The 24,709-nt window shown below is 37.6% G+C and overlaps 1 protein-coding gene across 1 annotated transcript in view; it reads right to left on the reverse strand.

Annotated features, from left to right (window-relative positions):
• Positions 1-5,865: 5,865 nt before the first annotated feature.
• Positions 5,866-24,709, reverse strand: part of MAN1A1 (mannosidase alpha class 1A member 1) — a 112,145-nt gene continuing 93,301 nt past the window's right edge. The window contains exons 8-11 of the mRNA XM_026845829.1: positions 18,068-18,287; positions 17,094-17,266; positions 11,459-11,574; positions 5,866-10,083 (exon numbers count right to left, since the gene is read on the reverse strand). Coding sequence (XP_026701630.1) covers positions 9,957-10,083; positions 11,459-11,574; positions 17,094-17,266; positions 18,068-18,287 — 636 coding nt within the window. The 3' untranslated portion in view covers positions 5,866-9,956. The remainder of the gene's footprint in view (positions 10,084-11,458; positions 11,575-17,093; positions 17,267-18,067; positions 18,288-24,709) is intronic.

Consider the following 24,709-nt stretch of genomic DNA (forward strand, 5'->3'; position numbering starts at 1 on the left):
AGGCAGTATCTGCTCCATAAATCTCCATGTAAAATTCTATGAAATTGTTTTCTCCAAGTGAAAAATTGACTTCACTAAAATAAACGGGAGTTTTGCCATTGCCTTAAATGGAGCTGGTTTTCTTGCTGTATGTTATTTTTAGAAAGAAAAACGCTCACCAGTGCAAGAAATTTTCCCGTTAGCCCATGTTGATGATAGTGTGGATATAAAGGTAGAAGATTTAGTGCCCCAAACAAGTTGTGACTGTGAGCAGCCAATTAGTTCTCTAGTTGGAAAACGCTCATACACTTCAGTGTGAGGCTGCTTTCTCCTCCTTTTTGCCTTGGAACAGAAAGAAATGAGAATTAGATACCGAGATCTATGTTACAGTCTATCAAATCATACAGTAGATGTGGAGAGTTGTAAGGATTGCTTATATCTGTAAATATACCTTAGTATAAAACACTAATAGGGCCTACATTTACTCTCACTTTTTCTTTTTTATTGAGAAATGTTCAGGTTTTGGATTAAAGTAAGATGTGGACAATAGCATTTACGGGACAAATGTATTCAATTTTAGGTTTAAGAACCAATGAAGTTTTCTTTGATTTTTTTATTTGGTCACAGATAAGCATGAGACAAAACCAGCAAATTGAGAAACAGGATTATTTTTCTCTATAGCATCAATTTCCTGTAATTTAATATAGTTTTTCAGGGTTTTAGATGTGGGTGCAACACCAACCAACTTCACTCTTAAACTCGTATTTTCTCTAGAGCTCTCAGAGTGGAAATGGCTATGATAGCAGCTGAGAGCCCTAGCAGAATTTTAGAGGCACTGTTGCATTGCTCTGTCCTGGCCTTGCTGGGAGACCCTGGGGAGGCCTCCCAGGTAATTGCTCCATTATACAGGTCCTGCCTTATCTTTTCCCCCTTGTTTGCAACCGTGGGTGTCAGGAGAGAGTTGATCAATCAGATGATAAACTCCCTTTTTCTGTCTTCATCCCATTGGACTGTGAAGATGTGGTTTAATTAGTTTTCTATCTATTTGTATTCTTAAAGTAGAAAGATGCTTCATGAGGAAATAACAGGTTTCTCTAGAGACTCTCAGGTTTTCCTAGCAACTTTCTTTTAAGTTCCTGCTCTCTCAGCCTGATAAGTCTCCTTTGCTTTCATTCTTTTGCTGGCATGGCTTGCACTGGAGTGAAGTCACCAAAATTAGTTTCCTGAGCTGAGTGGTGCCTGTGCTGTGAGAAATCACTGATTCTGCTTCTAGGAATTTTGCTCTTGTGCTTTTCTACACCCTGACACCCGTGGAGAGGGGAGCACTGTTTCCAGCTTCTATGGGTGGTGGTTGCTTAACACTCAGTAGGTATTTTAACCTGTGTCCTTGGTGCAGTTAACTGCTTGTAAGGCAGATTTTGTTTGCTCTTAGGCAAGTTTTGATTTGTTTGTGCTCACATCTTGTCTGTGTGGTCACTCCCAAACACAGGAATCACAGTGGTGAGAGCTGGCTTTACACCATAAGCAGTGGAAAAAGCATGTTTGGAGCTACTTCTTGGCACTTTGCTGCTTAATGTTAAAATATTGAAACAAAATAAAGCAACAATCTTTCTTGGTCTGCAGTTTCCAGAGAAATTACTGGACTCCAGGAGGAGTCAAGCCATTATGGGTAATCCTGCTTCCCGTACAGTGCTGGCAGTGCTTGGCTCTGTAACATTTGTTGGCTGAGATGCTGTGAGTGATACCTGGCTCTGGAGCTGAGTGCTTCCAAAGGCCTTGTTCCCATTGCTGGTTCCCGTTCTGATACGTCAGTGGGACCGAGGAGGGTCTGTGGAAGGTAGGATTGCTCAGGGACCCCACAGGATGGGGTTTGGGGCTCTTTACAGCTTGAACTGGATGCTTGACCTGCATCATTGGCTGTTTGAGTACCTGAGCCTCTGGCTGGCTGAGTGGCATTTCTGGTCAGCAGATGACAGTGGTGGTTAGGAAAAACTTCTGTAACTGAAAGATGCATTGAAATTGGTGTATTTGCAAAGAACTATGGCTTTTCACAACTAGCAAATCCCCTGCCCTCAGTTTTTCATGTAGCAGCAGGAATACTCAAGGTTGACTTGTGTTATGTGTCTCAGTAGGTTTCAGTTCACTCTGGACAGAGTAGAAGCCACTCATTGACTAGAAGGTGCCACAGCCTTAAATTCATCGGGGAAAGCTCGAAAGTGGTCAAACCTTCTCTTTGTTGTGTGATTCTGGGTTAAAAATCTGTGTCATTAGAATCAGCATTCCACTGGATTATGAGTGAGGGGCTGGGAGCAGAGGCTTTGGGGGCACCACCAGCAGCTCTGTGGCTACATGCCCAAGGGTGCTGGTCTGCAGCACCCAGCCGTGGTTGTGACATGGATGAGGGTGGCTGAGGGACATAACTGAGGGACACTGGTTATGCACCGGCAGGCAGTGAAGGAGACTGGTGGCAAACCCCTAATTATGGAAGGAAGGCATCAGGGACCAGTTCTCTGGTTCCTCAACCACAAAGAAGGAGCTCTGTGATGCTTGAGCCGATAGTTTGAGGCTCTTCTTCCTCTGTTCTTCCAGGGAACAACATAGAAATGTATCTGGACATTTGACTCTTTTGGTGGTATTTTGAGCCATTTTGTTTTGCTTTCCCTGGGTTTCTGGTGAGATCTGGTGTTTGTCAGCTCCTGCCCAGAATGGCTATGGAGTGTTGTAGTATTAATTCACTGCTCCTGCCCTTGTTAGCTCTGGGTGGCATCTTTGAGGACAGCTGAGACAAATCCTGAAACTCTTGTGCAGTTGTAGATTAGAAGGTGTTGTGTAAACTGTAGTGAATGGAACTGCACTTGCAAATAACTTCTTGTTTCTGCTTACTTATGCACCATGGAATTGTAGCTCAATACTTAAAGTAATACAAAGTTTTGCCATGGTGTTTTTTTTGGTTGGGTTTTTGGTATTTCTTTATACATGGAGTGCTTATGGCTAGTTGTTAGCACTGGAAAGCTAAATGCAAATGTCTGAGGAAAAACGTCTGAAACACATACAAGAGGAGCTGGGAATTAGAGCAAACCCAGAAGCAAATGGATTAGAAAGCAACTGTGGCTGAACATGTAGCTGTAGCTAAAACATAATCAAACTATAATAAGACCTCTTGCAAATACAGCACGTGCTATAGTTTTGCTCATCCCTTACTTTGTCCCCCTGCTATACAGTTCTTTGCACTGTACTTTTGAAACAGAGCACTGTGATTTTTTTAAATTGCAAATTGAGGGGAGGATATGAATCTTATCGACATAGCTCTTCACAGTACATAGAAACAATTTTTCCCATGGGGTTGAACATACAATTGGACATAGCAAATGTGAAAGCAGTGAGGTTATGAGTCTGCTTTTTTTTTTTTTTTGAAGTTGAGGGATTTAACATGCTACGAGCAAGCTGCAGGGTCTTGTAAGATTCAAGCAGCAGCAGAGGAGTGATCTCTGCAAACACACCTCCACCTCTGAGAGGGGCTGTGGGGACTTGAGGTTCTTGGAGCAGAGGGAAGCAGAGGTGCCCCCAGCAGCAAATGTAAAGCGCTGCATTGAGACAAGTAGGACTGAAGCAGGGAAATATTTCACACAACTGAGGTTCCTCAAGGAACAGGCATCAAAATAGAAAGTTTGTTGGGAGGGAATGTGCTGGTTATTAAATAGCAAGTATTTAGCTGGTAGAGGCTAGTAGTAGCCTCTAGCTAGTGATAAAAGCTGGATTGTAACATCTGAACTGTTGGGTAAGAGCAGCAGGATCACAACTGTGAGATCTTAGAGCAGTGCAAGAAAGCTGAAAAACTTTGACCATGTATTTTACTAAACAAAACTAAAACCAGCTGAGGTCAACCAGCACCACAGTTGCCTGCTGCAGAGGCACTCCCAAAGCCTTGGCCTTAGCCATAGCTGCTGGACCATGTCGTTTGGGGAGGCTGAATCCAGCAGCTTGGCAGCAGCGAGCCATGCCCCAGGGCCAGCCACTAGTGGGGGTGAGAACGTGTTCCCTGTGAGCAGGTCCATGCACACACAGACAGACCTACACAGAACCTATATGTATGTATGTATATGGCCAGCAACACAGAGCAGCACAGATGTACTCAGCACTCATGCAAAGCCCCTTATTCCTCTGTTTTCCCATCTTTGGGAAATCACCTATAGTCCTTGCTTTGCCCACATTTGATGCCTCCTCTAAACATCCCCCAAGTCTTGTGCAATGCCAGAATGCTCTTCCCCTGCATACTCCTTGGCAATGTCTGCCCTCCTTCCCACCCCCTACCCCCCTGCCAAAGGTGCTCTGGAGATTTGCTCCTGTTGTCTTACCCTGATGGGTTGGCACCAGGGCTGAGGCTCTCTGGGGATGGCTCTGAGAGGGGGTCTGGACAGACTGCCCTTTCCTCAGAGTCCCTCACTTGGCTTCCCTCCTGCCTGTGTGCTCCTCTGGGATTGTGGTGCTGGGCCTTTGGTGGGCTGACTTCCAGGGGTCTGGCAGTAGCAGGGGCAGCATTACATGGTGCATCAGTTTGCCATTACTTGTGTGCTCCTTTGGATATATGCTGATGAACTTTTTCAAATCACATAACCTACCATTACTGTGGTGTCACTATTTGTGGCATCAGAATCTTTTAACTATCCTCCATGGCTGAAATAAATAACTTTGGACTCCTTCTGTCATGTGCATTGCTAACCATAACACCTCTCTGAGCTTCTGAGTACCAGCAAGTACCCTTGTCATAGGGTGTTGCTCCTTGGCAGATGAATCAATGGATGTGCCAGTATAATAAAGTCACACTGACATTTTTTTTTTTAACTTGAGGTGCTCAAGACTCTAATAGTAGCTCTGTGCTACTCTTATTGATGGTGTGAAAGCAATGCACAATTGAAGGGATAAAATATTAATAATGAGTGCCATCTTTAATGTCCTCTAAAATGTCAGTAGGGGAATGGTGAAAGGCAAACAACCTTCCACAGAGCAGCCGCAAAGTGTACACAGAAAGTCTGGAGAGAATATGTAAGTTTTAGACAGAGGTTTCCAAAGGCAAGGTTGATTACAGTGCATTTACTTATAGGGTGGGTGAGAAATGTGGGTCAAACCACTGGTACTGAGAGCTAACAGCCTGCTGGGCTCTAACTGGATTCTGCAGCTGTGTGACTTGCTCCATCCACCACTTCGTGCGGGGATAAATGCATAAAACCAGGAGAGCAAAACCCCGTGTTTTATCTCTTCTCATAGTATTCAGACAGGAACTCTGACTCTTGCTGACCGTTTCCTGGATTTGGCAGACTGCTTTTTGATGCATAATCTTTCCTCCTGCATTTCCTCTAGGACAGACTAATCCCAAGATTAAGGCAGATCAGATGAAAGGCTGTTTCCGTAGCAGATGCTGTCATATGAGTGCCAAGTTCCTCTTGTGATAGAGCAAGGCCATAGGGCAATGCAGACGGTGGGGCAAATCCTGTTTGTCTTGACAAATTCTCAACTCGGTCCTAGTTCTCTTTTTTCCCCTGCAGAAAACAAGCCACACCAAGCATCCAATTAAGAGACCAAATTGCCTGAAATTCTAACCCAGGCTTGTATTTTCATCTCTCGTGGATGATTGGCAGTAAGGTTTGCATTTGTTCATGTTTAACATGTTGAGTAGCAGTTTGCGTGGTCCTGGAGCCAGCTACAGGAGGGAGCTGCCTGCTGACTACCACAAGAATTGCACTGTGCAGCTGCATGCCCGCAGCTATGCTGGAAAATGAGACAGCAGATCCAAGAGCCACTCTCAAAAATTACTTAAGCAGGTCTAATAAGTAAGTCCTTTAACAAAAATTGATACTACTGAGACTGTTCCGTAAAATCACAGCAGTTTATTTCACTATCATCTCTGGACGAGGCTTTCTACTAAACAGAGAAAACAAGGTTATCTATGAGGTGTACCTGTTATTTCAATAGTTAGATTGGAGATCTTAACGTCCTTCTGACACAAAATGTTACAGTTCCTATGACAACTGTTCCTTTCTCCTCTGGAGCATGGACAAACGATAGCATTTCATTACATGATCATGTAATGCTGGGCACCATGACAGCCTTGTCATCTCCGCTCTGGTGTTTGCTCCTAAATGGCATTTAGCTGAAGCCCGCGTGTATTGTGCAGAGCATGAACTGCGCTTACTACCTGCCACCTCTGACTCCCCAGCTTCCTGCTTTTCGTTAGTAGGGTCACCTTCTACCAAAATACATTAGGTATGCTGAATTTTATTAACAAAAATTTTTGGAAATTTGTTTCTGCAGTAGCAATTCTATACACTGAGTAACATTAATTAACAATAGTATCTTAACAAGTACACGGAGTACTAATCTATATCAAACCAATCTGCTGACAGAAATTCATGAGTATAGCAGCCAAAACAGACTATGCAGCAGATTCCTGTAGTTACTTCTGCAACACATTTAGGAGAAATTATAACAAGTTGAACAGATATATTAAAAGACTTTATTCACAATAGAGAAATTTTTACAAATATAAGTTCTTAAAAAGTAAGCATCTTGATCTATTATGTATTCCATAATTTCAGTTTATATAAAGATGAAAAGACTAAATGGATTATGTACAAATCAAACCCAATTTAAATACATGATAGAAATGGATAATATGTATGATGAAGTCACCATAGAAACAGTGAGCATTGGGCATTGCAAAAATCTGTGTACAACCAACACATATGCAATACTTATCTCACGAACAATCAACTTTATTTTCCTCCATGAAACGATGTGGGTGCCATTTAAAGTGATCTACCTCTTACAACTTAACTTATGCAGATTTAAATGTGTTGTTATGCTACAAAGATATGGAAGAAGTATAGGCAGTGTGTTTATGCGAAGATAATGCCTCCAAACACCCCCCTCCCCCCCAACAATAAAGCAATTTCTTTTGCTCTTATGAATGACTGGGAACACAAAGTGACCATCACTAGCCACTTCCATGCAGCTAGTTAAGTGAACGGGAAATAAAACGCAGGTTATCTCAGCAATCTCACAAGCAGTGGTAAGTACTGACTGTTTCAAAATGATTGCTCTAACTTTGGTGTTTGGGGGTTATTTAAAAAAAAAAAAAAGAAGAAAAAACCAATATATTCTCAGTTTATGAAAACGTTTTTTTTTCTTACAATTGGCAGATCTACACGTTGTACAATCTTCTTGTCTACTTACATTAGTTTACAAAAAGTACAGTATAGTGCAGTTTGTACATACAACCTGAATACCAGTATCAGTCACATCAAATTTGTGCTCTTTCAGATCATTATAACTCCCAAACTAAAAAAAAAATAGTATTCATACTAAATGTCTGTATTACAAGAAAACAGTCATGATGCTTATATTTAAGTACATAGGTCCCAATGCATACAAGAGTTGTGTATTTGTAGCCTACTTTTTGAAACATGGAGAAGAGCTATCTGGTTCTCCACTGTTTTTCTACAGCTTGTTAAGTGAAGGCAGGATCACTAGACACATCTGGGGGAAGCACACTGTGGTTAAGAAAACCATGTAAAAAGAGGCTTACAAAACATTTCTCAAAGGCTGCTTTTGTCAGAGCTACTGTAGTTATTTAACTGATATGAGGCCTATAGCAGCACATGCACAACCATGTGGGTAGGCAGCAGCAGGTGACCCAATAAAGATAACTAAGACAAAAGTAATTATTATTACTTTTTGGTTAAAGAGGGAAGAGAATTTGTTTTTTATTCCACAGCTATAATTTCTCTGTGGTACTTGGGGGGATTAAAAAAAAGCTCTCTTAAAAATACTGTTTCTGAAGAAATACAATGAAATATAGTCCTCCAATGATATACATTCTGGAGTATCAAAATCAGCAGGAGTTCTGCTTTTCAACAGAGCCAAGACTTCATCCTTGCTTGTTCAGTTTCAGAAAACTGTTACTGTGACATGAGGGAATCCATACTTTAAAAAGAAAATAATAATAATTAATAGTTAAAAAAAGGCAGTAAAGCAAAATATTTTGAGCCACCGTGCCGGTTCCATGTAAGCTGGCTTTACCTGAGGCTGATGCACATACACGTGTATCCGTTCTCCCAGTGCTGGGTGGCCCAGGCTCAGCAGGGTACCCCTATTAACCGCCATGTACAAATGCTGAGCTCTGCCAGGCCTGAGATGGAAGGATCAGCATCACTGAAGCTCCTCTTGGCTTGCCCTCTACATGACTGTCTTTGGCAGTTTATGTGGCACATGTCATCTTCCCTGTCTGCAGGGGAAGCAGAGAGGCAGTGCTGTCTTTACAGGCTTCAGAGGGTAAAAAGTTTATGGGTCAGCCTCCAGCTGCTATACATAAAAACATAGTTATCTTTGCTCTTGGCTTCTGCCTAAGAAAACCTAAATTAGAGACCTATATCAGTATAGAAAAAAATGTACTCCGTAATGCTTAAACAAATGTGCTTCCACAGCTGTGATTAACTGCTGGACATGTGAGCTATCCTACTAAATACCTTTAAAGAAGATTACTGCTCAGAACCATATTTGTTTCGTTGTAGTCCAATCAGTGAATAATGTGCTTTCTCAGAATGGGAAGCCAGGTGTTGTACCCTACTCAAAATATATGAGAGTCATCCTGTCACTAAATGAAAACATAGGTAGACTTAATAATCATGTAAACTACTCCAAACTACACTTAAGTAGAAACAGGAATTAATCATGTCTCTTTTTTTCCCTTTGGTGATGCCACAAAGTAAAACATTTTTGGCAAAGCTGTTACTTAGTAAGACAGGCCTCTGATCTAGGGAATATTTTTAAGCACTCTGTGTTTCTCTCACTTAGAGAAGACAGACTCGGTGCTTTTAGGAAGTTTTAGTTATATGCTGGACGGTTTCCTCTCTGAATGTTTATCTTCTTTTAAGGAGACAAGTTTTCTTCAAGGCATATGAACTTCTAGCATTATTCATGTAGATACATTAAATTGCTTTGTGACAATAAACTATCAAGTCTGGTGTCAAGTCTGAACCTATGTGAATGTTTGAGAAAGTCCCAGGAAACCAAAAAAATTCTCTCTGGCATAATTTTCAGCTTCCAGGAAAATGTCACTGAGTATTTTTTTGCCTTTTTACCATCCAACCAAATGAAAGCTACTGGACTAAATACATAAAGAAGGTAAGACTCCCTTTCTTAATCAGAAATTAATATCTTATTTTACTCCATAGTAGCCTCACTAAAGATGTGAGAATAACACCACTTAGAAAAGGGAGGAAACAATTTATTCTATTACAATATTCTAATCAAAACCTGAAAAAACTGAGGTCTGCTAACTAATGTGCTAAATTCATAGAAACTAGTATAGTCTGACTTCAACGTATACTGCAGCTTCAGAGTCATGTCTGCATGAGATGAAAATATTCCTATGTAGACTTCATTGACAATGAAATATATCAGATATTTTACCAAGTAATGATAGACCCGCATAAGAAGAGGCTGTCACAGTCACAAGATTTGTCTTGGATGACACACAAAACAAATTAACATAGAACAAAAAAACAGAAAAAAAGCTCTTTATACTTAATTCAATATGGCTTTTTGCAACATGGCAAAATATTACAGCTTAAAGCAGACATCTCCTCACAGAGGAGAAAAGAATTTTGCAGTCAAATTAAAAGCATAACAGGAAACAAGTAACATGCAGACCCTCTGCTCTTTTTGGCCAAGATGACAGTGCAGCCTAACAAAATCTGGAGAGATGTCCTATTTCTCTTCTAAGAAGTATTTCAGACGGATTAGAGAACTGAGGTTTTATCATAATTAGTTCGGGTCCATTCATAAGTATTTACTGGAAAAGAAAACAGACTGCAAAACACTTGATTTAAAAATTTAACTCAGGAATTTAAAACCAAATCACGTGTTCAAGTCCTGGAAAGAAACATAAGGAATGCAACAAAGTATAACTTAATCTTCATCTATTTCTGGTTTTCTTCTTTATTCCCATTGTCTTTGTGAAGAACAGGGAGAGGATGAGCCTCTGTGTTGAAGACCCAGTGTTCGAATGGAAGAAGATCATCTTCAGAAAACAGCAAATACAAGTACCTGGCAAGAAAAAAAAAACAACAAATGTGACCACATCAGGGAAGTCGAACTACAGTAGTTTTCAGGAAAACATAAAATACTTGATTTCCCTAGATGAATGCATCAATGGAAACAGCTGACCACACCCAAAACACCAGTAAGTCCCAGCATCACAGTGATTAGCACAGAACTTCAGGGCTACTCAACTTAGATTGAAATCAAGGGCAATAGCAACTGCAGACCAACAAAAGAATGCCTCCATCCTGATAGAGGACAAAGAAGTTTAGACCATCAAGGTTCTCTTTGCTTCCATTTCATCCTTGGTAATTTTATTACATATCATTTTGATAATATACAACCACAATAATTTTTTTCCTCCTGGATGTCCACATATATCAAGGTGTAAGAATTAAAATACTGTAGTCCAATCCTGTCTTACTGCTGAGAACAACCTGTGGCTTATGATTTTTAAAGAAAAAAAATAGCATTAGACCAGTAGCTTGGGCACCTATTTACTAAGACAGGATCTATTAAACCCAGCAGTAACCAAGAAACAAATCCAACATTTAATTTGTTGTTATGATACAAGGTAGTATCTATTGTAGCATGATTACTGGTCTTCTTATGGATGAAAGTCTGCTTAGCAAATGGAATTTTATTTTTTTCTCAATCACTGTTCCCTGAAGGCTTTTCTTGCTCTAATTATGATAGACCAATTTAAAAGGTATAGAGTAGAGGGAGCACATTATCTCAAAAAAAATGCCACCATGTTTATAAACATATTTATGATATTTCATTTACTTGAGTATTACACTTTCTGTTGAAATATCATGTTTGCTTCTTTCTGGTCCTTGCAACTTTTCTTGCACAGAAAAAAAAAAAAAAAAAAAAAAAAAAAAAATGAAGAGATCAAGACAAAACTTCCTTTATTTCATTAACAACTTAGGAGACGGTGATAGATAATGAAAGCTTTTGGTTTTCTATCTCAACAGGCCCTTGAGCTTACCATGCTATTTTCTTTTTCTGTAGTTTTAAAATGAAAAGTATGCAATACAAGCCTGATAAATCCTCTGTCTAGTTAATCTGTTTCACTAGTGTTGGCATATGTAATTAGATTCTATCAAATCTAGGTGACGTAAACAGACTATCAAGTACTTTATCAGAAGTAAAGATAATTTCCAGAAATCACAGGATTTAGTTTATTGATATAGAAGAGAAAAAAACCACAAACCACAAAAAACCCAAACAATTTGGCTTCCCATCACCCAAGAAAAGCTCTACTATTTCAGTCAGATTTTGTTATGGGAATGTCAAGGGTACTAATGATAAATACGTATCTGTAAAGATGATACATAGAACTACTTCATATTAATAAAAGTCAGCTTTCTTAACTTACTTGAGTGTCTCTGAAAGGAAGAAACTTTGCTGCACATCATCATGGCTTTCATGATTGTTATAAACATCTCTAATGCCAGAATAGCCACCATCTACCCTGCAGTGTTTTTCCAGTGCCTGAAGAGGTAGGAAAAAAATACCCAGTGGGATTAACAAAATGAATCATGTCAGTTTTTCTTTGACAATAAAACTAGCCAAAAAAATTTGTCACTAATTTTTTGATAAAGAGATGAAAACTAGATAAAGCCTTAAATAGAAAACTCTTTTTAAAGACATAGGCACACATGTCTAATTTTACATTTAGGAAGAGAAGCAAAATACTAAATTAATAAAAGAAGTGAACACAAACCAGTTTTCAGAAGGAAAGATATACAGATGTAAAGATATATGGATTTTCCCTTATATTCTTTTTCCTCTTTTCAGTAGGAATAACAATAGCCTTTTTCTCACAGGCTTGTCTATCAGCCTTCAGAGATTGTGTCACATATATATTTCTTGGTCATATTTTAGTGCTTACAAATTACTGTGATAGAATTGAGTACCATGATAAAGACCAGTCTTTTCCTTACCTCCTGCAGGTCGCTTCAAAAAAGGAAAGGCAATGCTCCATTTTTTATGTAAGTTGTTTGGTTTCTCTTTGCAATTATTTAATTTTTTCAATGGGAAACCTCTGATATTGGGCTTGTGACTGAATTTCTTTTCTGCAGTAGGTACTATATTTTTTTGGCACCTTTCTGAAAAAGCTGTCTGTTACACAGGAGTAGACAGAAAGCTAGTATGCATCTGGACTTAAGGCAACATGTTTGAGATTTAAGTATAAGAATGTGTTTGTCCCTAATTAGTTTCCAAACTGTGTATGCAGGTAAAAGGTATAAAACAGATGACTGATTCCTATTTTCCAACAAAAAAGAGCACATGGACCACCTAAAAATATAATTTCTTTTCTCCTGACAGTAATGATCTATATGATCATCTAATTATGAAGGAAAAAAAGATACGATGAAGGGTGTATACAGAAGGGCAAAAACCCATGTACCTGGTGTTGGAAGTGTAGAAGGTATATACAGTTATACTATTTAATAAACTTTGCTGTTTTCTTTTATTTTAGAGAGGTGTTTACATTATAAAGGTGCCTGTATATGAGCCATAACTTCTTTAAATATACTGCTATTCAATAGCTTATTTGAATATTAGTTCTCTTATCACTTCTTTGTTTAAAAATATTCATTCACCTTTTTTCTTTATAATTGACCTATTTAACAAGGTTGAAAGTATTCTTAGCCTCTTCATTTTTCTTAATTCTGTATCATAACTCTCTGGTATCGTGCAGTATGATAAAGGAGCCAAGAGGATCTAAGATGATTAAATTTTAAACAACTCATTATTAAAAAAAATAATGCAGAAAATGCTCTTTAGCCCTAAATAACATGTCACAATGAAAATGACAGTAAGCATAGTGGATTACTACATTCACTCAGAGCCACACTACTCTGAAACGTGCTTGCTGTGGAGACGGATTTTGGAACAACTTTTAGGCAGAAATACCTGCAGCTTTATCAAAGCCCTGACAGAGGGATGGAAGACAACTAGTTCCTCCATTTCTGAAGTTATTACAAATATCACTGACGTGATTACAGGATGTGTAGATTTTATTTAGGGAAAGATGCTGCATTTCAAACCACATATGGCAAAAACCTATGAAAAGGTTGAAGATATGTCTAAACAAGCAAAGGCAGAATAAGCATTTTCTGATGAGAGATGAGATTAAAGTCACTAATAATTACTGAGGTATCTACCACCTCCACCTACTCTAAAGGCTGTTGAAGATCTGTGTTTTGCTGTGGGTAGATATCCTAAATGTCCTTGTTTTTGCTGGAGTCCTTGTAGCTATCTGCATATATTTAGGTTGCATGTCAGGCTCTCCATAGTTTTCACTGGAGACTAAGCTGCCTATTGTATATTTAAAAGGGATTTTTTTCTAAGAGAAATCTTTTAAAATATAACAGGCCTATTTGTCTTTTCTTATGCGTCTTTAGGTTTTTTAATTTTCCTGGATCCTTTTACTAAGTGACAAATATACTTAAGTTTAAACAAGTAATTTCCCCTGGCTGGTACTTCTTCCCTCTTGTCTACTTCAACCTGCAGTGAATTCAAAATGCTGATTCTGTGTCTGGATTTTCAATGTCAAACACAAGATTATGTTTTCCAAGGCACAGCAGAAGGAGAACTTGAACTTGAAGGATAAGGCTATTATTCAAGGAAACATCTGCATTCTAAACAGGGTGAGGTAAAATAAAAGCAAATTGCATTTGCAGTTTATGTGCTCCAACATGTAGTTAGAGCCTTCTTTATGAGTTCACTGTAGGGAGATACCATATAGGTACCTGAACACACTGCTGTGATGTAAACTAAGAGGTTGACTTGTACCATGTTAGCCATCTGGTGATATCTACTTGATGCAAACATGAAGCATCTTACCTCCTCAAAGCTACTTTCCACTTAACTAAAGGAACAGGAAATTCATGTGCAGCATTAGTATGATAAAAAGGCTCTTGGTTGTCAGCCTCCTTTAACTGGCAGTAATGTCCTTTTGTGCACATACCTGCAGTTTCAGAGTACAGTGATGTTCACACTGACAGTGGGGTAGTGGTGGGTGGGAAGAAACAATCAAACACATTTTAAATTAGTAGTTCTCAGAAAATGAGGGTGGCTAAGATCAGTTATGCTAGAGTAATGGAAAACATCAAGCGAAGTGAAAACTGGCTGACAGTCTAAAAGTATCATAAAGGGAAAAAACAAAGGAAGTGCTATGAATTCAAAATATGTGCCACATCTATAATGCAGAAAGGGAGACTTTCATGAGCTAAGCTGATAAAACCTTTCTGACTCAGTAACAGTGGATATTGCTGTTGGTCATAACTGCATTTTCTCCAACTGCTGAAGTACATACAGAATGATCTTGCCCTCAAATTAAAGCAGCAAACCAAGCTTCTAAAGAAAAAATTGTGAAGCCAGAGCATGTGTTTAGTCTACAAAAGTTAGAGAAAGAATTAATAGACTTCTTGAAGAGTTTAGAAGTCACAACTGACAGAGCAGCCTCCTTTTCTACTACAAGGGCACTGGGAAACGAATTCTCACTGACAGTGTCATGAGTTGAAAATGGGCATGAAACACCTGAACAACTTTTTTGGGCAACAACAAACGGTCTGACTGTTCTCCCTTTTTTATTGTTTCAATCTCAGCTTCCTCTTCGTGCAACAGGTGTTGGTAACAAAGCATATTCAGTGGTCAGGGACACTTCCCCAAGAACAAAAGGGTGGAGTGCTGTGCTCTCTGGTGCAAGAATAAGGAACGAGAGGCAGCACAATTTCTGAAAGAGTTGTGGTAAGCTATCATGACACATGCTGGAACAAAAAAAATACAGTTTCAGGTGGAGCTGTATGGGCTATATAAACATCAAGGAAGAAGAGAAAAAAAAAGAAAAAGAAGATTTGAAACCTACAACTCTGTAACTTCTGTGAAGCTGTAAGATTTGTTTTTGTGAAACATGCAATTGCACATTAGGACAGTGGAAGATGGGCCTGTACAGCATGGGACCAGCTGCATCTCCCACACGTGGGCTATAATCCACTATGTTAGCATCAGATGAGAGTAACCACAGGAATGTTTAACAGGGAATGCATGGGGAGCATTAAGAAGGCAAACAAGTGTACAAACTTGAAATAAACCCAAACAAACTGAACCATGAGGGTAAAGAATAACAATAAGGAAAACATTTAAATTGTTTACAATAATAATGTTATCAGTGTGGGCAGCAACCACAAGTCAGGAAAAAGACCTCCTGGAGAAGGAACAATTGGCATTGCTGAAGCCTGGTGGGATGACTTCCATAAACAGCCATTGTATATATTCCAATTATAATCTGCCTGGGAAGATTCCACTAGTGAAATGTGTGCTTGAGTGGTGTTAGCAAAAAAGAAAGCAAGGGAACAGGACTCTAAATTAGAGGCTTTTTAAAAAAAAAAAAAAAAAAAAAAAAAAAAAAAAAAAAAAATTGCTTTGGAATCATTAACTCAGAAGCATAATATTTCAGGACCAATAGAGCCAACCCGAGGGAGGCAAATAAAATGTCCTAAATAAATACAGTCTACCTAGCTGAACACAGTGTTGACTGCAGATATGGAATTGCTGTGACTATTCAAACAAGGAGAAGTTAGAGAGTAGAAGTATAGTTAATGCTAGCAGCTATTCTTTTATGGAAAGCAGATTTTACCATAAATTTAATTCTTCAAGGATATCTAATTACCAAACTTGAAATGCTCTTTTCTTCACAACACTCAACAACATTTGCACAACATTTGAGATACGTTCGGTATCTTGCACAGTGAATACTGAATACAATTACAGATCTTTGTTGCTGTTAAGGGAGCCACATGGTTGTCCAGTCACAGCCAGGTACATGGAGTCATAATCCAGTAACAGCTCTCTACTAGGGTCCTCGGGGATGAGAAACTGCATGACACAAGTCTACATGTTCTTCCCTTAGTACAGAGCAACCTTCTACAACTAGTGGTGTAGGCTCATCCAAGAAAGTTATGATCATACACTCCTAGAAACAAGAGGTGTTGGGCAAACTGACAGTGGGATGTTTCTGAAATGCTGGAAAGCAATGGCTCTGCAAAGAGAGGTCCCTGTGAACAAAATACTGTAGAGTGTTGACTTTTTTAAAATTTTATTTTTCTTAAGAATACAGAGCCGCAAGAATAATGTTCTTCAGCTTTCTGTATCTCCTTTAAGATCTCAGTCTGCTTAGAAATTCCAGAGTAAGAGTGAAAGGCAGATAATTTATCAAGGGCAACATCAGTGTGAGAAGAAGATAAGTGAACTCTAGAATAAGGACCCATACCTGGAGGATGAAACATGGTAAAGCCAAAGGCTCTCATCTCTAATGGTAGGAAAGATTAAACACTGAAATAAGGGAAACAATGGATTTGGCAAGCCTATTTTTGCAGTATAGACTGGCTGCCCAATTGGAAGGCTTGTGCTAGACAAACAGCATGCCTGGTTGAAGCTCAAACACCAGTGGGACACAGAAATTTAAATCTAGAAGAGATTGTTATCATTAATGGAGTTCAGCACAGATGACCTATGCTTTTTGAAAGTGACCCCCCTTTTAAAAATATTTGGTACTCTCTAGTACTTCATCTTGGCCTTCACTGCTTTAATTAACATCACCTTTGTACAATTATTGTTGAAAATACACCTCATAAAACTTATTTCCATGTCTAAGGCTCAAATTTGACACACATTTGCACTTTCCATTCACATGCAGCAATACTCAACATCTTGAGCAGTATATCCAAATGCGACCCTGATCTGAGAATTATTTAAGAAGGAGAAATCACAAGGTATTTTTCTAATATACAATACCAGCAGTATTTGGTTTTCTCAAAATGATCTTAGTTCATCTCTTCAGTAAATGAATCTCTTCAGTAAATGAATGACATTTGTGTTGATATTACTGTTTTAAAATAAATATTTGCTCTCCAACCGCTGAACAATATCCAGATATCATTCAATAACTCACTTAACAAGATATTAGGATTTAATAAGAAAAAGGTCCAATAGAACATTACCTCGACAGCTTCCCATCCCCACTGCCTGTACTTCGGGTCATGAGTGAGCCGCCACATGTACATGTAGGTCTCTATAACTTCTGGTCGTAGGATGTAGTATTTTTCATTTTGTCTTGTAGCAATGGCCTCAACACCACCATCAAATCTGAAGGCTTCTGGTCCCAGTTTCATGCCTAGCCAATATAAAAACACATGCTAAATAAAAGCATTAAAAAAGGTTTCAAATTATGTAACCTACCAAATCAACTATCCTTTCATGTGGCACAAAGCCTGGCTACCCAAAAGGTATATAATTTCTGAGCAATAATGCAGCACCTCCCGTTTTTAATATTTTGTAAATAATTGAGAGGAGAGAGCTGTTCACCAATGCCTTAAACAGCAGTACCAGTCTGAACAGTGATGCTAACATTTGCATTCTGAAAGACCATATAACTAGCAACATGTGAAATTTTGCTTAAAAGACAAGGATATTTACTTTTCTGTATCAAGCTGGAAAATACACTCTGGGACTTGAAATGCTGCCAGGGTTATTTCCATAAGAAGATGAAAGAACCCAAAGAAATTTCCTGCACAGAAATCCACTTTCTTTATGAAGTCTATTCTTTGCAGCATTGTACCAACATTGAGAATAAAATAATTTTTTGTGCATAAAACATGATTAATAGCTATATTGATGCATAAATGAACAGGGATCTTCTCTTATTTGTATTCGGCTATACAGAAATTGGCAAAGTGGAAAAAAAGGTTGTCATGTTAATTGCTAGAGTGAGTAGATAGGATTCAGGTGCAGGGACATTATTTATAAAACAGAGCAGCCATTCTTGAAGTCACTCTTAAAGGATTTGTAGCATTTGCTCAGAAAGGATGAAGAGTTCTCGCCATCATACAACTTTCATTCAGCACTACACAAACATACTGATAGCTGCCTTCGCAAAGTCAAACTGTGAAACTAAACTCTGCAATACAGTACTTACTTGTACGATCATAGGATTCATGGCAAGTCCTAGCAATTTCAGCACCAAGCTCGATGTGGTGGCCTGTCTTGTCATTAGGTGCTCCATCTGCTCCTAGAGCAAACATGCCTCCAGCAAAACAAGTGAGATGTCCCATCTTGTGTTCAAGCAGTCCACCCTTCCACTCAGCGATGTATGTCAGCCCCCCACTTGATTTTCGAATGAGGTGTGTCTCTATAGCCTGCAAAAGTACATGATTTCAAACCAAAGATACCATTTGGTAAAGTATGAAGGACAAAGTTATCGTGTCTGTTGGTTCGTTTTTCTCCATGTTGCCTTTGCATTTAAAGTAAAATGGATATGACCTAGCATAACCTCAAAGTTCAGCCAAATCAGCACAGATTATCATACATCAGCAACAAAGATTAATTTTGCTACATCTTTGAGAAATTTACTCAGTACATTTTATAAAAATATTGGAAAGACCTAAAAAATACAATTCCATTTTAAAATTATTTTATTCCTTTCCCTTTCTACTTTGAGCAATTTCAGGCAATTTCACTTTTCATAGTGATTAGCCATCACTTCATCTTCCAGACTTCCCATTTAATTTTGACTTAAAGGATGTGGTTTATTGATATAGTTTCATGTCAATTAGATGCAGACATAACTCATATTCAAAGTGCACTGAATAATGTTAGGCCTCTGAGTCTGTATGGCATTCCCAAATCACAATGAGTTTCCCCTCCCAGATGAATTCCTCTGAAGTGATCAGTCTAGTGTAGGGTTCCACTGAGATTTTGGAAAACACCTAAGCAGAATAAAAATATACAAATCTCCTAGAGAGAATTAGAAGTTGGTGCTATTAGCAGTGTATGGTCACTGATTACAAAATCCAGGAAAACAACCTTCCCTTGTGGGAGGAACAGAATTAAAACAATAGAGGAGATGCAGAAGAGTACATTAATTAGAAGCCCACACGGAAAGCAAGCTATTACTCTTTAAAGGGTAATGGAGAGGAGACAAACGACGCTATCATACATTCAGTTATCTCACAGTGCTCTGGTCTATTCTACTGAAATTGTAAGATCCAGAAACAGTACTCAACAGGCATTGTACAAAAGAAAAAAACTTGAATAAAATATCAGTACAGAGAACTATTAACAAAATATCTCAGATTTTAAAAAAAGTGTTATAAAGAGAAGGTATTGACTGAAGTTGTTTCTTCCCATTTAAACATCTGTAGAGCTTGTTTTTATAGGAATAAAAAAATCTTCTCTAAACTAGAAGCATCAGCAGAAAAACTGTACAAGTTTTACTTACTAAGTAGTTCTTTTGTGCCAAGAATGTCACATTGAAAACTACACTTTGTTTTCCACTAATATTAGTGCAAAGCACTTAGTAAGGATGTTTTCTGCTCAGCTCCAGATCTACTATTTGCTCAGAAAACTCCTCCATCCCTTTGTTTCCTCCTTGATTGTATGTTTTTAGCATTAGCTACCTGCTGAAAAGCATACCTACATTTTAAAGCAGCAGTAAATAATAAAGATTCCTATGCTTTAAACAAATCCTACATAATTTAATCTATAAAAAAAGGAATTAAATATGAAAGGGCAAAGGTGGGAAAACAGTTTCTTTAAGCATCCAAACCACAGACCCCGCTGTGGAAGATGAAAGAATTACAGAGGGTGAGTAGGTGTCGACCTATTTGGAGGTCGAGTATTCCAAGTGCATATAAAAAAAAGCTTTTCTGTCAGGTTAGGAAACTAGTAGTGGAATACCTAGGTACTTTTTTTTAAAAAAAAATCCTTTAAAACATGTCTCTTGTGCTCACTTGGGTATAAAATATTTGGATTTATAATTGAAGAATTGACAGAATGGAGTTGAAAGAACTTGCTACAAAATGTATTAATGCATAAACAGGCAAAATTTGTGAGAAGATAGAAATAATTGGAAAACTTCCAGAATCTTTCAGAGTGCTGTTCGCATTTTTATTAAACAGTTTATATTTTGTAATAAGATGGATGCACAACAGTTTTGTGGGAAATAGCTCTCAGGCTACTTAGGCATTCTAAAAAATAAGCTACCTAAAACCAAGTTCAGCGATTAAAAACTTTACATTTCATTAAACCTTTCAGCATGGTATCCCCCATCTCACCAGATCAACAATTCTGGCAATAGCTGATAACTCTACTGGTCACTTAGCTGTTGAGTCAGAATTTATTTTAAAAGTAAACAAATATAAAAATAGATCGATGACTTAATTTACCTATATTGCATTTTTTTTAGTAAAGAATTAATGAAAGATAGAATGAACTATTACTGTACCTGAGAGAAATAACAGTAATCATGCACCTTCAGAACTACAGTAACTAGTCCAAAGTTGATTCTTGTAGTATGAAAATGGATTTTGTGATACCATTTAGTCTTTCAGAGTTTTTTCCCCTCTTTAGACACAAGATTAAAGTTCAGGCTGAAAAAAAATCATTTCCACTTGGGAAATTTTAAAGTTATTCTAACAAACTGGTGTTAAGAAACTAACAAATTGATGATAATGGATATTAAAAATGTCACAAAATAAAAATATATTTCCAAATTAATTATCCATGTTTAGTAAAGCAAATCATCTTGGTTTTATATATGGGTCCTATTAAGAACTAGTACGTATGCCTATTAAAAGTTATTTTTATTATGTATGCCTATTAAAAGTTATTTTTATTATGTGTCTTATTTAAAGCTATTTTTATTAGGTAATTATTTGATATATCACAGATTCTCAAACTGCCTTGTCATGCTTTGTAAAATCACGGGTCCCTGAGTGCTAGATAATACCTATACTGATGTATATAACTTTATGAATGGCATACTAGGTAACTAATCATTTCTACCTAGACATGAAATCCAAATAACCTTTGATATGTACAAATAACCTTCAGAAGACATAAGCTCAAGTGTGCCAAACTTGCAATTTCATCAGCACTCAACAATCTATTACTCTGGAAGACAGATAAACAAATACTGTAACTTGGTAAAGCCTAAATTTCATTTTTATATGCTTAAGAATTAATAGTTTCTAAAAGTTACTTGATTTAAGCAACCTGACCTCCACCAAACAGCTTTCGTAAAGTGTGAAAGGCAGAGGAGTGTCTCTTCCCAGAGGGCTGGTAGGTCTTTTTGTGGTACTGGGTGGTGCACCAGCAGAGTTCACAAAACCACTGCCAGGGACCTTACAGCAGGCTTTCAAAAGTTTCAGCTCAATCTGCTAAGTTTCTTCATGGCCCATTTTTGGTCTGAGCTAGAGAAAATGTTTTTGTCAGAAATAGGTTCCCCTTCTCTCATCATTATTCATCTACCCTCCAACTGAGAATACAGAGACTAGCTGCTTGCCCTGAAACAACATTCTCCAAAGGCTTGCTAACGAATTTGCAGTATCAAAGCCGCATGAAGTTTGGAATAATTCCAGCATGGCACTGAAGTGTCAGATTATAATGAATTTGTTAGGTGTGTTCCAGTTGTTTCAGGAGCTCAACATAAAAAAAAAAAAAAAAAAAAAGTTAAATGTAAATGCCTTTGATCTTAAGAAAAATGTATAACCTGCATTTATACAAACATTATACCAACATTAACTATCGATGATTCATTGAAATTTTGAACTCCTGTATCAGTAACAGTATTTACAGCATTAAGATGTGGTAAAACCTTCTTTTGTCCCCACAAGTCCAACCTACCTATAGTTTAATTTCAGAATTTACTTCCAAATATTGTTAAAACACTACTTCTGGAATGTATAATGTTTGGATAATGCATTTGGATAATGCATTAGTATAGTAAGATATTTTCGAAGTAAACATTAAACAAAAATCAATACTCTTTCAATTATCAATTCTAAATCTATACCCAAACTGCTCAAGTGCCATCTATCATCCATCTATTGGAAATTCACAAAACTGCTATTCACATTTTTGGGTATTTTTTTGGTGGTTGCAATATGTAATTCTGTGAGCAGAACATCGAAATATTTTTCAGTGAGTTTCACAAAAGTTGTAAGTGCCATCAGGCTGGACTGAACTTACTGAAGGAGGTTCATTTTTTAAATAAGCTTGAGGCCCAGAGCAGGAATACATGTGCAATTGTTTTAAGTATAAAAAAACTTGAACGCGAAGTTGAGAAGGTACTAGGAAGAGAAGAAATGCTATCAGTTTAAACAAAGATATAGTAAGGGTGCCTGAACTTGAGCAGTAGGATGGAAAGGCAGGGTTACCAACCCATAGGGAAATGCCTGCTTGCTATCTGCAGTGCCCTGGGCACAGTTCTGGCAGGAAAATCAAGCTACTAAACCAAATTATTATAAAAGAAGAATAGGTGACAAAGATCCACACAAGCGAAAAGCTCCATTTGGTAGAATTAATTCTGAATTTCATACTTAGAATCAATTTACTTTCATTTTGATATAATTATCTACACACTTAAAAAGAGATATGCTTGTTTGAATTGCAGCTCTATTATAACTTGGTCTCCACCTACAAATAATTCCTTCCTGTACTGCTTGCAGATCAGGTGGTATCATTTATCACTATAGAGACTCTTATTTCATTTTACTGTAATGAATGTTCTCAATATAAGCCGATATACAGTATCTGCAAATAATGAAAAAAGCTAGAAGAATGTGGTCTTTGATTAGCTGAAAATACATTATTGATGGATAATTGTTTGGAGTTGGTACAGTTTTTCTTTTAAGTAAATGGAAATCTCATTTTACTGTTTTCCAGAACGTATTTGTGCAATTCAAATAGTAATTTCTTTCTTTCCATCAAGGTAAAGCAGAGAGACTGTGCAACATTAAAGGTTGCAAAGAAAAAGTGGCTGCAAATATATGTTCCCAAGGGGAGCAATAGCTCACTTGAATTTAAAAAAAATAATAATTCAAAGAAGCAAATGGAGACAACCTAACTTTAGACCGTCCTGGACAGAAAAGGACACGAAGGAAGAGAAACTAAAGGAAAACAAACATTTGACAGATATTTAAAGAAATAAATTTGCTACATTTAAACCTGATACGGCATATGGTTTGTCGTGTATCTACAAGCTCTTACAGCCAGACTAACTTTTACGGCTGATACAGTTCCTGACAATTTTTTTTTTTGTGTGTGTGTGCTTTTATGTAAGGCTCTGCTTACAGTCCTCACTGCAATAAAGCCTTTAGCTAAATTACTTTTTTTTCCATCTTGTGGGAAATTATTCCTTCTATACAACAACTATAAAAATGCTTGAGCACTCAATTAGAAACACTAAGAGTCCCCTTTACAGTGTGAATTGTGACTCAAGTGCACATTGTATTACTCTTGGCATCTTTCTCATGAGTTCACATGTTAAAATTATGCCCTTGCCTATCTGTCACACTGGCAGGACTGCTGTGAATGAGACATTGTGAATTGTTTAGGTTAGAGGATTGCACATTGCACCTGTGCATAGTCTCTGTTATTGACAGTACAACAGAGAAATTCTTCAATTTTTCCCAACCTGATTTCCTCCCCATTTCCTTTCTTAAGGTGATATGTTTTGCATTCTTTGCTTATCCCCCTGTTCCTTACCTTTACATTACACTGCCAGTCCTTACACTTGCAAAATTAAGCAGAATTGGACCCTCCTAATAAATACTCATTTTCCTTCATTCAGTTCTTCGTTCCTTTAAGCTTTTCACACAGCTTAAACACTGCCTTCACTACTCCCCTTCCTCAATCTCTGACTTGATTTTGTGATTGGGAAGGTCTCCATTCACTCCTTGAGTTCTTTAGGATGTTGAACTGGAGTGCTTATAGAGAAACATAGAGGATACAGAACTTCAAGTAAAAAAAACAATCAACAAGCTTATTTTTAATAGAGAGTATCCTCTTGGTGGATAATGCTGACAGGTAATAAAAACATTAAGAGAGATGCCTACAGAGCACAGATGGAGACTTCTCGGGAAAAATGTTCTGTATCTCAAAGTTGCTCAATTCAAAATAAACATGTGCCACAAAAAAAGTTAACTCTGATAAAGGAGCAGGGATAACAAATTACAAACTTCAAAATGCAATGTCAAACTGCAGTTCTACTTCCTCTAGCACTTAGGCATTTTACCTCTCCTTTCACAATAACACTTTGATTATGATTAATGCATTTCAATGACTACTGCTGTTTTAACAACAAAAAACAAGTGTTTCACTTCCCACCTCAAGATGTCACTGTAGCTGGAGATAAAACTGTCTTGCAAGTCATAGTTACTTATTTCCATATCTTAATAAATTTAAAACTTCAAAAATATGATCCTAGTTCTACATTTCCAGGGTTTATAATGTTTGTTTTGGGGATAATTACAACTCTGCAGGGTTCTACAACAAAGTACTATAAATTATTTCAGTCCAAACTTTTAATATATTTTTCTTCCCCTAGGAATCTTCTTCATAAACACTATTTTGACAGTTTGAAGCAACAGTGAGTATGAAAGGGAATTCTACCACGTGATGTTTCCAGTAATTCAAATATGTATAATGTCAAATTCTTAAGTATTTGTTTTAATATTTACGGCTTGCACCAATACATTTTATTGCTTTCAAATAGCACACAGCAGGCAGGTCAGTATTAGTGAGGGTTTGCATGCTGTGAGTTTATAAGTGAATTGCC

Source organism: Athene cunicularia (assembly GCF_003259725.1).
Source record: "Athene cunicularia isolate RWA chromosome 3 unlocalized genomic scaffold, athCun1 chr3_part1, whole genome shotgun sequence".
NCBI classification, from domain to species: Eukaryota; Metazoa; Chordata; class Aves; order Strigiformes; family Strigidae; genus Athene; species Athene cunicularia.